The sequence below is a fragment of the Alosa sapidissima genome, chromosome 18 (genome assembly GCF_018492685.1).
Source record: "Alosa sapidissima isolate fAloSap1 chromosome 18, fAloSap1.pri, whole genome shotgun sequence".
NCBI classification, from domain to species: domain Eukaryota; kingdom Metazoa; phylum Chordata; class Actinopteri; order Clupeiformes; family Clupeidae; genus Alosa; species Alosa sapidissima.
The window spans coordinates 15,544,578-15,561,647 of record NC_055974.1 but is presented as its reverse complement, the minus strand read 5'-3'; the positions used below and the strand labels follow the sequence as shown (position 1 = coordinate 15,561,647).

The 17,070-nt window shown below is 41.4% G+C and overlaps 2 protein-coding genes across 2 annotated transcripts in view; both read right to left on the bottom strand.

Moving 5' to 3' along the window:
• The window catches only part of LOC121690147 (C-type lectin domain family 4 member F-like), a 79,325-nt gene that overhangs the window by 29,613 nt on the left and 32,642 nt on the right, over positions 1-17,070 (bottom strand). The window contains exon 2 of the mRNA XM_042070565.1: positions 6,672-6,794. The gene's annotated coding sequence lies outside the window, so the exon portion shown is untranslated. The remainder of the gene's footprint in view (positions 1-6,671; positions 6,795-17,070) is intronic.
• The window catches only part of LOC121690151 (C-type lectin domain family 4 member F-like), a 52,011-nt gene continuing 49,924 nt past the window's right edge, over positions 14,984-17,070 (bottom strand). The window contains exons 10-11 of the mRNA XM_042070569.1: positions 15,469-15,582; positions 14,984-15,100 (exon numbers count right to left, since the gene is read on the bottom strand). Coding sequence (XP_041926503.1) covers positions 15,074-15,100; positions 15,469-15,582 — 141 coding nt within the window. The 3' untranslated portion in view covers positions 14,984-15,073. The remainder of the gene's footprint in view (positions 15,101-15,468; positions 15,583-17,070) is intronic.

Sequence of the window (17,070 nt, the reverse complement as noted above, 5' to 3'; positions counted from 1 at the left end):
TCTGTTTGTCCAATCAGTTCTTCTCATTCGCGCACTAGGCCTACTGCGCACGCAAGCTCATTCGTGCATCATACCTCTAACGTCACGCGGGTAAATCTCAACAACAAAGTCGATCTGGCTAGTGCAAGTTACGAAGTTTTTGCGATAGTAGTAGGCCTACTGGTTCGTAGTGGTTGTGGCATAATGTCCACAAAGTGGTCGAAGTATGGGAAAAAATACAATCCTGACTGGGAGAGGCAGAAAGAGCTCAAGGATTGGATTCATCCCGTTACAGGGGATAACAGTAAGGCTCTTTGCAGGTTCTGTAAGGCAGAAATAAGAGCACACCATGCAGACCTTATGCAGCATGCTCGCACAGAAAAGCATAGAAGGAATGCTAAACCATTCTCATCATCAAGATTAACGGATATTGGATTCACAGTAGTAAAATCATCAACCAAAAGCCAAATGACAGAGCTTCGGCTCGCAACCTATGTGGCATGTCACACGTCTATACGCTGTATTGATTGCTTGGGGGAAATAATTGGCACAGATTGTGACATGGACGTGAGCATTCACCGAACAAAATGTACAGCACTAATTAAAAATGTCATTGCCCCGTGTATGTTCAACGAACTACTGAAAGATATCGGGGAGTCTCGCTACTCTCTCATCATAGATGAAAGCACTGACATCAGTAGTGTTAAGCAGCTGTGTGCTGTCATCAGGTACTTCAGCACTTCTCTGAAGAAGATTGTCTCCACCTATTTAGGTTTAATAGATTTGAAGGGAGAAAATGCCGTGGCCATAGCTTCCACTCTGACTACGTTCCTAGAAAGCGTGGGACTGGATTTCATGCGCTGTGTAGGCCTAGGAACCGACGGCTGCAGTGTAATGGTCGGGAAGAATAACTCCGTGTACACACACCTCCGTGCAAAAAATGAGAAGCTTCAACTAGTTAAGTGTGTCTGTCACTCAATCCAGCTCTGCGCAAGCAAAGCTGTGGAAACACTGCCCAGAAATCTGGAGTTCCTGATTTCTCAGTCGCACAGGTGGTTTTCTCACAGTGCGCAGAGACTACGAGAGTTTGCCATAGTATACGAAACCATTAACCCCGGAGAAACACCACTTAAACTTGCGCAGCTCTCTGGCACAAGGTGGCTATCCATCTACGACTGTTGTGTGCGATTGTTGGGTCAGTGGGATGAGCTGAAGTTGCATTTTCAATTGTGCAAGGACGCGAAACGCTGCTACGACGCCGAGCTCCTATACCAGATGTACTGCGACCCTATCAATAAGCTGTATTTGCAGTTCCTCATGCCTATCTTGCAGGAGTTCTCAAGAGTAAACAAACTTTTCCAGCTGGAGATCGGAAACGCCTTCAAAATGCTCGACTGTCTGCAAACTTTTTTTCGTTCCTTGGTGTCAAAAATCCTGACTCCCAACGCCATCCCGCCGTCCGATTCACATCTGATTAATGTTGATTTGGATGACACACGCAATCATATGCCCCTGTGCGCAGTGAACTTTGGGGTGCAATTCACCATCGCCCTTGGAGAGGCCAATGTTGATAGTGCTTTAGAGATGGGAATGAAGACCAGATGCCGGGATTTTATTTTCGAGGCTGCGAGACAGGTTCAGAACAGGCTGCCAGCCAACATGAACCTGTGGAGGTCCATGGCAGTGTTCAGCCCATCAGTGATGCTATCTCAGACCAAGCCACCGCTATCCACCGTCGCAGTTTTAAAACTGTATACTGGAGATCTTGGGAAGCTGGACTCCCAATATCAGGCTGTGCACTTCCATGAGTGGGACACAAAAGAAGACCACCAAGCGGAAGAGTTCTGGGCCGACGTTCTAAATTATAGGGACAGCAGCGGGGAGCAATGTTTCAAAGCCCTTGCACTATTTGCACTTTCACTCCTCGCAATGCCCCTCAGTAACGCCGACGTGGAAAGGGTTTTTTCCCAAATGAATCACGTTAAATCCAAACTCAGAAACCGCATGGGTCAGAAAACATTGAGTAGCATACTTAGCATTCGCTACGGCCTGGACGAGTGGGAATATGCTGCAAAGGCTTCGCCCCAACAGCGGAGATGCTTCAGAAGTTCAATGTAGGAATGTATAGAGATGGAGAGCAGACTCTGGGGACGAGTGAAGCAGATGAAGCGAGTGATTTCCTTCTTTAAGGTAGGCTAAATGGAGGCATTGTTTTTCGGGTGCATTTAGGCCATATTAAACTATATTTAAGAGATTGAGAAATAAGTGGTCCTGTATGTTAGGGTATCACTCAGTACTGTCCTTGCCTTCTTCTCTTAAGGCCATATTGTATACTGCAGTCAGAGATGGATAGAGGACAGGATTAAGGATCCTTTGAACAGTTGTGCAGCAGGCTAGTGTTCCAGAGATGGCTGTGTGCACCCAAACATTGGTTCAAGATTTAAAGCATTCTCATGGTTCTCATCATTCTTTGGATGGATGCTGTTTATTTCTTTGGATATATTCTGTTAATTCTCATGTGGATGGATGCTGTTAAAGTTTTTATAATTCTTTACATGGATGCTGTTAATGAAGCATAATTTGATATAAGTAGCCTATGCCTGATCTTTATGCTAATATTCTAGGCAATCCATATGTTTTCAGTTTCAAAACGAATTACTTGTAACCTAACCAGGCCTTCATCTAAAGGTATTTGCATCCACTGCAAATTTAACTGCTTGTTGCTGACTGTTTTTGGCATAATAAACCGGACAGGAACATCTCTCTCTCTCTCTCTCACTCACTCACTCACTCTCTCTCTCTCTCTAGATATATAGATCTCTAAAAGTTTTAATATATGTTTTGTGGTCAGCTGTGATGCCATGATTTGATCAATGACTGCTTTTATAGGGGGACATCCACCCCTGTGTCATGCTGTCAGGCCCACACGTCATGCTGTCAGGCACACACATGCTGTGCACACATTTTGTGGCAGAATATTGCTTTGATATTATTATAATATTGCTTTGCTTTATTTTTATATTTTATTTGTATATGTTATTTATTTTATTTATAAAAACCTCTCTCTTTATTATTATTAAAATATGCTTTATTTTTATATTTAATTTTTATATTTTATCTTTAAAAACCTCTGTCTCTCTCTGCCCCCCCCACACACATACCTCTCTCTCTCTCTCTCTCTCTCTCTCTCTCTCTCTCTGTCTCTCTCTCCACATACACACACACACACACACACAAATGTGTGTCTTGTACAATGATTTTTAGATTTCTGTTTTGTAAAACTTGAAAAATAAAGTACGTTTTGGCTTTGGAAAAGTAATTGTTTCACTCATTATACAAATAGTCTATGCTGTTTAGGCTGTGGCAGGTTACAGCGACTTTGGGGCACCTTTTTAGGCATTGGGCTTCTTTTGGGCTTCTTTTTGAGGTGAGAGTTGCTTATTTGTCTCGCGAGAGTTGGCAACACTGAGCAGCGAGTGTACTTCAAAAAGGCTGCGACAGTGAGTGATGCGGCACTGAATGCTTCTTTTGAAGTTAGTTACCTCATTGCTAAAACCAAGACCCCGCATACAATTGGAGAGATACTAATTATGCCCGCTGCTATGAAAATGGCAAAAGCGATGTATGGGGAAGAAGAGGCCAAAAAATTAAAAGTGATACCTCTGTCTGATAATACAGTTAAGTGAAGAATTGATGCTATTGCCGCTGATCAGGAGAGCACGCTAGCAGAGAAACCTCGCAGTTCCCCAGCCTATGCTCTTCAAATGGATGTTAGCGCTGAAGGCAAGAATTACCATGCTTTGACATTTGTTCGCTTCTTAGCAGAGACTGCCATTCAGGAGGACATTTTATACTGTCTGCCTCTTCCTGAGCATGAGACTGCTAAGGCAATGTACGATGTTCTTGGGGAATACATGGACACACACAGAATTCCGTGGGAGAATATGGTGGGATTTTGCACAGACGGGGGCTCCGTCCATGGCCGGCCGGCGAAATGGTTTGCGTACACTTGTCATTCAGCGAGCACCATCTGCGCTTTGGAATCATTGCATGATTCATCGTGAACAACTGGCATCTAAAAAACTGAGCGCGCCCATCGCAGACATACTGCAGAAAGTTGTAGCCATGGTGAACTACATCAAGCCACATCCCCCGCGAGCACGTCTGTTCGCACAGTTATGTGCTGACATGGGCGCTGAATATGAAGATTTAGTTTTTCACACAGATGCTCGTTGGTTGTCGAGAGGCAACACTTTGGAGCGTTTTTTCAAGCTGAGAAACGAACTGCTGGCGTTTTCAATGGACGCGAAAAAAACTGATTTCGTGGACTTTCTGTGTGACCAGCAGAAAATGTGCCTCCTTGCATATGCCACGGACCAGGGACGGATTAAACAAATATGGGCCCCTGTGCACAATATCAAAAAAGGCCCCCCCTCCCCCTGACCGCGACGGGCGCGTTTGCGCATGCGCGTGCAAGTGACGTGCACGTGCAGCCAGCGCTTTTCTCTTTGCTGTCGCTATGCAGGCTGGTGCACAATTTCACACAATGAAAATGTAGTACATTATGTCATATATTATAACTCAGGCCCACACAGAAATGAATTCCAGCAGCTGTTTTTATTATTAGGCTGTAATCTCTCTTTGCTGTCCAAACAGTCTACAGCTACATTTTTCACTTAACGGACCGGACAACAGTTGTCATATTTCTGACGGACCGGTAGCAGGGACGTTGATAGTATTTTGTGAGAGGTGGTGCTGATCATATTACGGGGGGTTCGGGGGTGTTTTCGAAATTCTTGCTGTTAAATATACCCTTTTAACGCAGTTTGGAAGGGGCATACAAACTTTAAGCATGCAGGGGAAAAATACGAACGTCATGCATATGAGTGATTGGATTGATGGATTCAGGGCCAAAATCGCAGACTGGAGAGAAAGTCTTGGAAAGGGAAACGTCACCCATTTTCCCCAGTTAAGTCAGTTTCTAGAAGACAACAGCATCGACAAGTGTTCCACAAAGGAGATGTGCAGCCACCTGGAACGTCTTGAGGAGCACTTCGCTACATACTTCCCAGATGTGGATATGTCAACGTTTGACTGGGTGAGAAATCCATTTCACTGTGATGTGCGCGCAGTGGATATTCCTGCCACCGCGATTGAACAGCTGATTGACATGTCTCGTGACAAAATGCAGCAGCAAGCACATTCACGCATGACAGTGGAGGAATTCTAGTTTGGAGCCAGAGAGGAGTACACCGAGATCGCACTGTGTGCTTTGAAACTATTGGTTCCCTTCGGGAGCACTTACCTCTGTAAAGCTGGATTTAGTGCTCTTGTCTGTATGAAATCTAAGTACCGTTCACGCTTGGATGTTACGTCAGAGATGAGATGCGCCCTCTCTACCACAGAACCGGACTTTGAAAGGCTGCAGAGAAGTGTGAGGGCTCAGATATCTCATTAGATGTGGTGAGTGGAGAGACACTTTGTCAAGTCATTTTTGTTGTTGTTGAAATGTTGCCTAGTAGGCTATTTGATTGAAAATAAAATGTGAACTAAATAAAATAAAAGTGTGCACTAAACTGGTTACGCTGTATTTCCAACACAGTATACCATATAAAAACATCAAACATTAATTTAAAAAAAATATATATAAATTATAATGTCAATGGGGTCGCCAAAAAATTGTGAGGTCAAAATGGGGTCACAAGCCAAAATGGGTTGGGAACCCCTGCTCTATAGCGTAGCCTGTTAAAAACGTCGCAGAAGCCTACCAAAGGCTACAGATTAATTCTGAACAGTTATTTCTCTACTGGCTCAATTATCACACCACTGTTTTGATTTGCGTAGTTGTGTTACCCCAACACTGACAATAATGTAGACAGCAAATTTCGATTTCGATTTTCGTTACCACCGTGTAGTCAAGCCTTAAGCCATACCCAAGTAGCCTAAATCCTCTTTATTGTGATATCATGAGTGGTGTAGGATTGTCAAAGGTCAAACATGTCATCTTTTTAGAGATGTATACATGTTTCAACTTACTATGATCAGGGATGGATTACTGCACGGGCCTACCGGGCCCAGGCCCAGGGGGCCCTGAAGCCCAAGCCTTTGCATGGAATCATTGCCTCAATATCAACAAATCAGGATGTAGGCTATGAATCTGATTGAATTTAGTATTGGCCATCCCCAAAATGCACCAGAATACAGGAAATCACATCAAACAAATCATTTTTTTTCTGGGGGAGGACCCCCAAACCCCCCCTCCCACATATACAACAATTACTGGGGGGCCCTTAATACATCTGGGCCCAGGGGCCGGAAAGTTCATAATCCGCCCAGGACTATGATGAGACAATCCAAATATCAATCAATCGATATCAAGGGGAAGTACCGTTGATACCGTTACGGTAGCATGGTAGATAATTGGGTTATATACACTTCAAAGGCAATACATTTTTTTCAGAAGCAGAAGCTAATGGTCCTGCTCAAGTAAAATAACAGATAGGTATAAAGATTAAATGAAAACACAACTAAACAAAACAACAACAAAAATATGAGCAGATAAAGAAACAAGATGTTAAATATGGTTAGTGTCGGCTTACAAACCATAATGCATAATCTATAAAAAAATCTATTCCTCACACTATCTAATACAAATGTTTGAAAGACTGAATTCAAATACAGATATAGCTCACCTGGTTTGAAGTTACCTGTGGAGGGTCTACTTCAATGGACTGAATTTGAGACGGTTTTGTCTTCTTTCTAGAGGTAACTGTAAGCTGTTGTTTTCTCCTGCCTCTTTAACATAGGAAGTTCAGCTGTCAAAGAAAATTATTTGCATATGTGGGAGAGTTGCCTCTCTCATATGCTCACAGGCCAGCAGAAGTGATGGCAGTTCCTCAAATGGAACTAAAGTTTTTTTTAGAGCAGTAAATGGCTAAGCCACTTCTCTTTAGACATTTCCTGTAGATATTGCATATCTGGGCCTAACTGTGTCTGAAAGTTGTTAAACCACTATTTCTACATTCTATGAGAACACTACCAGGGGTTTTATCTGATATGTTAGTCTACCCAAAACCTCCAGAAAATCTTTACAAGGTACACAGTAGACTATTTGTATGTGTGTGGCTTTTATAGACAGAATGTTGTGTCCATCTGTACTCTTACAATAATGTTTCTTCTTTCTAAACCTCAAATATCATGTTGATCAATATCAAGTTGGTTTTGTGCATTATTACAAATGTATGCACTGAAACCTTTCCCTATATCTGTAATTTTCAACCTTGTAACTGCCTCTGAATAAATATGTGAACGGTCATTCAAAATGAGAAAGGACAAGATGTACAGTAGGTTTGCCATATTTTACATCCACCTTATGCCCATTGTTGTTAGTGTGTGTGTGGGTATTCTGAGTTCAGGGTATAGATGAAGCATGATCAAAGAAATGAATACAGAGACTCTCTAATGAAGAGAGAGCACTCAAAGAATCCTCCATAGAAATGCATGGGGTTAGTTCGTAATGCCAATATGGCAGTAGTTGGAATGGTGTGATAGCTCATTTTTGGAGCTAAATGTTACAAAGACCAAGGAGATGTTCATTGACTTCACTAAGCGTGGAGGAAGCAGGACTGCAACTACAATCCATGGGGAACCAGTGGAAGTTGTACATGAATATAAATACCTGGGCTAACTATCATTGATGATAAACTGCGTTTTGACTCTAATACAGAGGTGATTATGAAAAAATGTCAACAGAGGCAGTATTTCTTGAGGAAGCTTTACTCCTTTGGAGTGAACAGGAAGATCACCTCCTTTATTGAAAGTATTCTGACCTTTTCATCCATGTGCTGGTTTCACTCCCTCTCAGTCAAAAATAAGAAACTGAGCATTGTGAACCATGTTCTAAAATCATTGCCCACCCTCTTCAGTCTCTGACATCATTGCACGACAAGGCAACATTAAGGAAAGCCAACTGCATCCTAGAAGACTCTACCCATGTCCTACACAGGGTTTTTGAATGGCTGCCCTCTGGCAGGCGTCTGCGCTGTCCTCTGGCTAGGACTAACAGGAGGAAGGCCACCTTTACTTTTGAGCCCCCCCCCCCCACTCCTGTCTGTCCTATTCTTTCTTTGTCTGTCCTGTCTTATATGTCACTATGCCTGCATAGAGAAAATTGCCCCTCGGGTATAAATAAAGTTTTTTGAATTGAATTGAATTGAAATAGAGATTGGTTATGGCAGATCCAGAGTGGCTCTGGGCAGATCCAATAGTTTTAAACTTCAACAGAGTACTCACCTTCAAGTAAGTTAATGCTTGGCAATGGAAATTGGCCAGACTCTCTGTACATTATGAAATGTACGAGAGTCTGGTAGGACCAGGCTATCTGCTGCACTGAGTTACAAATTCTGAATCTGCCTGTAAATTATTCTACCTTGTGTCTGTTTTCATTTTGTGTTTTTAATCATTCTTTATTTTTAAATGATTTCACCTTGTGCGTTTTATGTTTTCTTTTTTTATTATGATCTTTACCTTTTAAATTATGCTTTTATTTGCTATTACTGTTTGCTTTTGTTTATGTAAAGCACATTGAGTGACCTCTGTGTATGAAATGCGCTATATAAATAAACTTGACTAGTAAAAACATCAATTAGTTAGTTTAGTTAGTTAGTTTAGTTTAGTTAGTTCCCATGCCTGATAGCATTAATAAACAGCAAGATTAGCAGAAGAGGATGTTTGTGAAGGTGTTAAGGAAGTAACCAATGTGTGTTCCCTTAAAAAAAAAGAAAAACAATGTTAACACATGACCACAGAGGACTTCATTTTCAGACTGGCAGCTGTGTGTCACATGTACAGCAAAATGGTGCAGTGAGAGTAACACACATGCTGAACACTCATGTTCTGTTTTGCTGTTATTAATAATTTCCATTTCTTTGTTACCATTTTGTCCATCATATTGTCAACTCTATCTGCTACCCTCTATATAAATGTGTCAGTAATTACATCCACTGAAGGTCCAACAAAAGGGCATGGTTTGTTCCATTTGATCATTTTTGTCAAATATATTTCAGAAACACGTCAGCAGTAGGCTGGCTAGTAAGTTGGCTGACTCAATGGGTGATTTATAGAACTTAGGCCTATTGATAAAAGAAAAAAAATACTGATTAGAAATCTACAATTTTCTTTTCTTCAATTATTGGTAACATCTTCAGATTCATAAAGAATCGATATATAATCAGGTGAAAGAGAGATAAAGACACCTACTATTCAGCTTTGACAGAATAACATTGCAATGAAATGAGCAAAGACACAAGTTAGCATGTATGTAACCTTTCACCACTGCAAGTGGTGTTCACTACAAGAAAAAACCCTTTACTTCCACCCCTTATAAATGCCATACGTTTGACCTGTGCATAGATTAAGGTTGAATAAAGGACAAGGCATAAAAAAAAAGGTTTGGTTCCTGTTGGTTGTCAGTTGAGGCCATGGGTCGGTAGGGAATTTTTTTTTTCTTTCCCCCCCCCCCCCCCAGTGGCAGTAAGGGATAGGTAGAAAATCAGTCCCTCCTGTTTAATGTCATAACATTGGTGGTGTACGTCTAATTGACTGCCTGCCCCTTTAAAGGTGCCATGTGTAATGTCCGCCAAAAATCAATTCATACTCCACATTCCATAAAAGATGGGGGCAGTATACCTCCAGAAAGTGAGTTGGTCTACCCTAGGAGTAACAACCAAGAAACGTGTATTGCAGTTTGGCTTGCGGTTATGTTGCCTGCATACCGCCTCCCATGGCCGAAACTGGTATTATGACACCTGTTGGGCTGTGGCTAGTAATTTAGCATGCTAATTCAGGTTGATATCTCTGCAGCACTATACCTTCTAATTTTTTTAATGACATAATCACCCTTATTTCTTCTCATTCTTTTGATGTGTGTAGCTCTTTTTTTTGGATATTCTTACCTCAATTCTTACACATGGCACCTTTAAGGACGAGAGAGTAGCCTAATTACATTTCTGAGTGGATTGGAAGGCTTGCATCTCACTGTGTTCGGCTACGAGTGTAAATCACTTTTTGCATAGTGCATTACGATATGTGGATGCAATTAGGGGTTTGCACCGACGTCACGTTTTGGCCGGTAACTATGGTAACCCAGCATGCGCGGCCATATTGGCGATACTCAGTGAATGAAGTACAATGGAGTATTATGCACCTTGGATATCTTACGTGATTGTAGCGTGTCTAAACAACAGAGAAGCTCATCAAAATGTGTCTAAGATGCAAAGGTATATATGGCAGGACTTGGACCACAAGAAAAGGCGCGATATTTCGAGAAATTACGGATTATTGGCAGCGCAGATCCATATGAGTTGGGTGAGGGAGACGAAGTACCAAGTTCAACCACAAGCGCCCCCCTTCCTCTGATAACTTCTGGCATTATTGTCCCTTCTCCCTGGTTTTTTAATAACGTTTGGAAGTCGATACCTACACCAGATGTTTATCTCAGTCTGACCTATTGGTACAACCTAAAACACAGCAATAATTAACCATTTTCCTTGACGATGTTAGGGATTTACTTCAGTGCCTAATGCTTTCTAATGAGGCGAGTATCTCCAATATGGCGATGTCCAGATCTGATGACACACCGTGCAAACCCCTAATTGGGAATGTCTTGTCTTCTATGTCATTAGTTAAAATAAATGTTAAAAAAAAACAACTCGAATGAAATCATTCTTGGATCATAGAAGAGGTACTGTAAATGTCTTGCAATTTTATTAATTTCTATGATTTTGGTAGCACTACTCAAACTAAGCCTACAAGCTAGCAAACATGACATAAGCTAAAAGGACATATCCAGGTAAACGTTTGCCAATGGGAGAAGGTGCAGAAGTAAGTGTGCCATCTGGCTCAATATTCTGCGCGAGGGACTGTTGTGGTAGGTGAAATTTCACGGTGAAACTACGATGATTGGTCAAATTTGCGAAAAAGTTGCGGTGTTTGGACAAAATTGCGAGTGCCTTGGTAAGTGACGAAAACAATCGTCTTTGTGAACAGCTGTGCATAGGCTACTTTGTAAAAGAGAGAATACGCTCATCCCTATACATAACGCAAGGGGTAATTAATGTTATAGTTCGCCTTTTATTTGTGGAGCGAAGCGGCGGTCATATAGGTTTAGTCAGATTTTTTTTTTTTTTGCCCAAATTTCCGTCAATGATTCCCGGGACACTGAAAGACCGGGGTACACGAAACTTGGTGGGCATGTAACCCCACATGGATAGCATGGAACAATCGTTTTTCGTTTTGATCTGTAGCCCCCCCGCTGGACTGGACCCCCCGAAAGGAGGGTAGGGCAGACACAGTTTTCTGTGAATATCTCGAAAACCGTAGGGTTTAGGAGGACCATTTTTTTTTGTATGTTGATCTCAAGGGGCCATGTCAACCCATTCCATAACCACTCATTTCATGTATAGCGCCACCTAGTTAAACACAAAAAAGTAAAAATGAGGTGTTGTAATTGAAGGTATCTGTGACCTAACATAGTCAAAACTGCACGAAATTGGAAGTGTAGGATCATTATGACACCCTCTGTATGCATGCCAAGTTTTGTGGAATTCCGTTCATGGGGGGCCACACAATAAATTAATTTATGTTACTATACACCAACTGGCCTGTAGGTGGCCGGAGACAGTTTTCTGTGAATATCTCGAGAACCGTAGGGCCTAGGAGGTCCACCTTTTTTATGTATGTTGGTCTTAAGGGGGCATGTCAACCCATCCCATTACCACTTATTTCATGTATAGCGCCACCTAATTAAAAATTAAAAAGCAAAAAATTAGGTGTTTTCATCACAATATCTCTGGCTGACAAGGTCAAAACTGCACGAAATTAAAAGTGTAGGATCATTATGACACCCTCCGAATGCATGCCAAGTTTTGTGTACTTTCGTTCATGGGGGGCCTTACAATAAAATAATTTATGTGTACATTTAGTGACGTACACCAACAAGGATTCCCGGGACACTGAAAGACCGGGGTACACAAAACTTGGTGGGCATGTACCCCCACATGGATAGCATGGAACCGTCATTCTTCGTTTTGATCTGTAGCCCCCCCCCCCGCTGGACTGGACCCCCCGAAAGGAGGGTAGGGCAGACACAGTTCTCTGTGAATATCTTGAGAACTGTAGGGCCTAGGATGACCAATTTTTTCCGTATGTTTGCCTCCAGGGGTCATGTTAACCCATTCCATGTGCACACATGTGCATAAACAGATACACACGCACACACATACATTTACAGTAATCATACGTATGACACATGCTCACACAGTAGACATATGTACGCATGCATGCACATGCACAAACACACATACGCAGGCAAACACACAAGCACGCACATACACACACACACACACACCCACACACATAAACATAAACACGCACACATGCACACAATTCAAGATTTTTTCCCGTCATCTACTTTTTGGTCATTGATACCTGGGACACCGAACCACCGGGGTACATGAAATTTGGTGGGTATGTAGCCCCACTAGACTTTTACGGAAAGTCTAGCTGGCTTTTGCAGCAATTTTTGTGTGAGCATATCAGTGAACACCCCTGACCACTCGGTGAGTTTTACGTCTTTGTAAACGAAAGTATAGGCCCTATCATGACATTCTAAAGTGCATCGTCACTCTTCAAAAGTCTATTCAAATTTAGTAGGATGTCCAGTTCACATTGGGAGGGGGTTCGTTATCAAAAGTGGAGCGCATGGCGCAACAAGGTGTTCCTAGGTTTTTTAATCAGTCATATGGGTGTGTTTGGGGCGTAACATAATTTTAAACCAATGAGAATGACATCTGGCATTTCCGGCGGAAAGTCAATAAATGCACTGGTATTTTGGCATTCAACGGCGCATTTGAAGGAGGCTGTATGAAATAGTAATTCTTAAACCATGCATTACTAAAACCTAGCATAGCCTTCACACATTTGCACTCGTCTATTATTTGAACTCATTGGCAAAGTGAAACTACTGTAACTTCACCAAGGTGTCAGTCAACGAAGACAGTTATGCAGTTACTTTCACTATTGACTGACAATGGGTTACCATCGAAAACATAGGCTGGAAAAAGCAACACTTACCCTAATATTGCTCAAATGACTGAATAAAACAACATTTATTCTGCAGAGGAGTTGCTTATATCTCGTGACAGTGCGTCTTCAGCTGTGCTCCATACGTGTCTCTCGCCTCTCCCCTAATCACTTTTAACCGTCATTACCAATTTGCAAATGATGGTGAATAACTCATCATGAGATGTACAGTATTTTGTAATATCTTTATTCTAATTATGTTTCCCATTGTAATCGTGCAATTTGTAATGATTTGCATGGACGTGCACTGGTGTGCGTTCATGAATGATAGAAGGATGGTGCGTGCACCTGCCAATTTGACTGTTGACATGCGCTCTTAAAATAGCATATGAACAACTCGCCATTGACTTCTGACCAGGTTTAGGTGGTGTATGATAGCGATTTTTAGACAAAGCGCCAGGCCCCTCCCTAGGTTGTTAATTGCCACACCCCTGGTCGCAATGTTTAAAAAATAAACGTGCAAAATACCGAATTAAGCTTTGCGGGTGAATAACAAGCTTTACGCCATGCGCTGGAGCCCAAAATACGGCCCTTAAGGCGTTTTACGAAGGATTGTTCCAGTGCACCTATGCAGCCATTGTGGGGGGGGGGGGGGGGGGGGGGGGGGGGGGGGGGCCCTACCACAGAAACCGAAAACTCTCAGACCAGCAGCATATGTCCAAATTTCAATCTTAACTGTTCAACAGGGCTTTAAGTGTAAAATACCCTCGAAATTGTCCTTAAGTGACAGGCACTTAATTAGATTTAGGCCTACACACCACAAATGTGATGATATTAAAGACAAGTGTGGCCTAATAATTTAAATATCAATATGATGTATTCAAATTACTAAATATGTTTAGCTGTTAGTAATTATGCAGATCATAAAAATACTATAAATAATTGGCAATATAAAGTTTATTCCAAAATATGAAATACAGTAGGCTAGAAACGTATCAGCCATCAACAACCATCACTTTCTATGTGTGTGTGTGTGTGTGTGTGTGGAGGGTCAATCAAATTCTATGATTGCCACTGATGTTAATGATCACACAAATCACACAAACCAAATCGAATTTTTGGAGATTCTTCACTTGCTATTGGTATTGAAACAATAATTGGTGGTATCGTGACAACAGGAGTTGAGCTGAGTCAAGCTGAGACTTTGGTTATGTGTGAGCATAAACAAACAAACAAACAAACAAACAAATTATTAAATCAAATCCGCTGTATTCATATATTCTCCCATACATTATGCATATTCTATGGGCAAGCAAAAGGGTACAACTGACAGAGATTTTAACATCAATTTGTGTATTATCTAGACAGTGCCTTGACAATATAGTAACAGATGAAATTTAAAACAGTAAAAAACAGCAGGACAGGTTCTTATAGGCAGCAAGTCAAGAACTATCTTTGCAAAAAACCCTGCAAGGTTAATTCCAGTTTCATTTACATTTGTAAGGCTGTGAATAAAAATATTTAAAATCCAAATATGACAAGTACATTAACAGAAAGTGTTCTGGAAATGGCACAAATTCTAAGATGACATGAGTGAAATAATATGAACAGTGAAGAATATGAATTCTTGGATAACAGTTTTCAGCCAAACTTTTGACCTCACATAAAAGAAAAAATATCAAAGAAGCAATTCTCGTGCCTGAAATCTAGTTCAACACCTTGCCTAAAGTCTTAATTCATGATGAATCAGATGAAACATAATTAAAGTGCGACCATTACCATAAAAGCCATTAACATGTCTTAATATCTTTAACTTTACATGCAATACAAAAGTCAGTATTAATGCCGTGAATGAATGGGTGTTGTGGTTTCATTAGTTTGAATTCAGCCCCTGCAGCTTTTACTTTCACAAATTCTTTTCAAAGATTTACCACAGGTTAAATCATTCCACGTTTTTTTCCAATGAGTAATCATGACACAGTCTTCTCCATTTACTGGATCTGTTCCTTTGCTGTCATCTGGCTGGTTTATACCCCAAAATCTGGATGAAGAGAAAACAGTCCAGAAAGCTAATAAATGTGATGCATGTTAATCATAGCCTGTAATATTACATTAGAAAGTATTTAAAGTTACACTTTAATAGTGTAAGAGAAAATGCCAGTAGACACCACTAGTAGATTAATCTAGAAGTGTAGAGACCAGAGATATATAGAAAGCTAGATACTGCATTGGGCTCCAGAACGTATAATAGCACCGACATCATGGTGGGGGCAACGATTAAATGGGGCAACAGCTGTCTCTGATTGCTGGCAAGTGTTGCCCATAAATAATAAGGTGTTTGCCCCCAGTCATATGGGGCTAGCTTTCTAATATCTATGGTAGAGACTAGGGTAAACATTTGAACAATACCAACTTTGGGTTTGTGAGGAGTGTGTTGTCCACCCAATGCCAGCTGCCCTCTGGCTGAACCTGAGTTAGACCAATCCAATTATCCGTTCCCTGTACCTTGTTCCACAGGAAATCCTGATGTGAAAAATATTAGTGTAATCAGTTATCTACACTCAGGGCCAGATCTACTAATGCTTTTGCGCCCACTTCAGGCGTATTTGTTTCGCAACATGCGTGTAAAATCATTGCAAGGTATGTACAAACAGGCCGCAATGATGTAAAAGCGCAAACTGCCTGTCGCGGGAGCTGAAAATGGCTAATGGTTTTTCGTGTCATATACATTCATGGGAGGATCCAGGGGAAAGTGGGAGTTTAGCGTAAGCATGGGAGGGGAAGCGTAAAGAGCGCCTAATTATGTGTTCCGTGGTATGTACAAAGACTGCTCCTGAAAGCGCACGTCTATTCTGCGCCTAAATACTTCCGCCTTGTAAAAACAGGTGTTAATCCAAATTGCAGTTCAATGCGTCAATAAGAGAACCTTTCAAAGACAACAGAATCGCTATATAGAGCACCAGTTTTGTAATTATTTGTACTATCAAAAGCAACCTTAACTTTCGTTGGCCTTTCGAATGTCTTACTTTCACTTTCACGTCTTTCACTTAAACTTGCCTACTTGCTAGATTTGACCAATTTTCCATAGCCTACGTAGCCTGGGTGCCATTCCGAACTTAGTCCCGCCCACAACGTTTGAGGTCGGGAAGTTCGGTCTGGCATTGAGTATGCTCAAAGATTGTTAAGGCGCAGCGGCATAAATAACCGGCGCACACCTGATATAAGGTTGATTTTCTCCAGACTGGATTGCTCAAAAATACTAAAAATGTACCTGAAATGTTCAGAAGGGTTTGAGGATCATGAAAATGTGCCCGAAATTCACATTCCTAACTCTAAAGAACCAAGACCTTAGCATATGTGGTGAAATTCTGAGCTATGCCCATAGACTTCAATGGAGCAGTCGCTGCCTCTGCTCTGCATAAAGGGGGATTTTGACCCCCCCCCCCCCCCTCGTGCAATCCGGGTTCCCGGAAGTGGCTCCTGATGAAATATCTTGCTCCGCCTTAACAATCTATGAAATTGTCAGGGCGGGCTTTATACGATGATGGACAGATGCTCAACAGTAACGTAATCAACCACGTCACCAAAGAGCGTTTGGGTTGAATTCGTTTACAACAACGATGGCTGCCGCTGGAGAATTGAGCAGTGGTGGAGGAAGTACTGAACCTCAGTACTTAAGTAAAAGTACAAATACACAGAGAAATATTTACTTTAGTAAAAGTAAAAGTACCACAATGACAACCCTACTTAAGTAAAAGTAAAAAGTACCTGCTTTTAAATGTACTTTAAGTATTAAAAGTAAAAGTATTTGCATAATGATTTATTCTCTTAATATCTATATTCTAAAAGGAAAAATCAGTATGGGCTGTGGCATTTTAATTAAGCTAGTTTTAGGTTATACTCGACTAGATAGTTTTAAGTTAATGCAGTTGTGCTTACCATCTGTGGCCCAGTTTACATTCTGACCTACAATGCTAGAGACTGTAATTCTGGTTATCTACTAGGGTGATC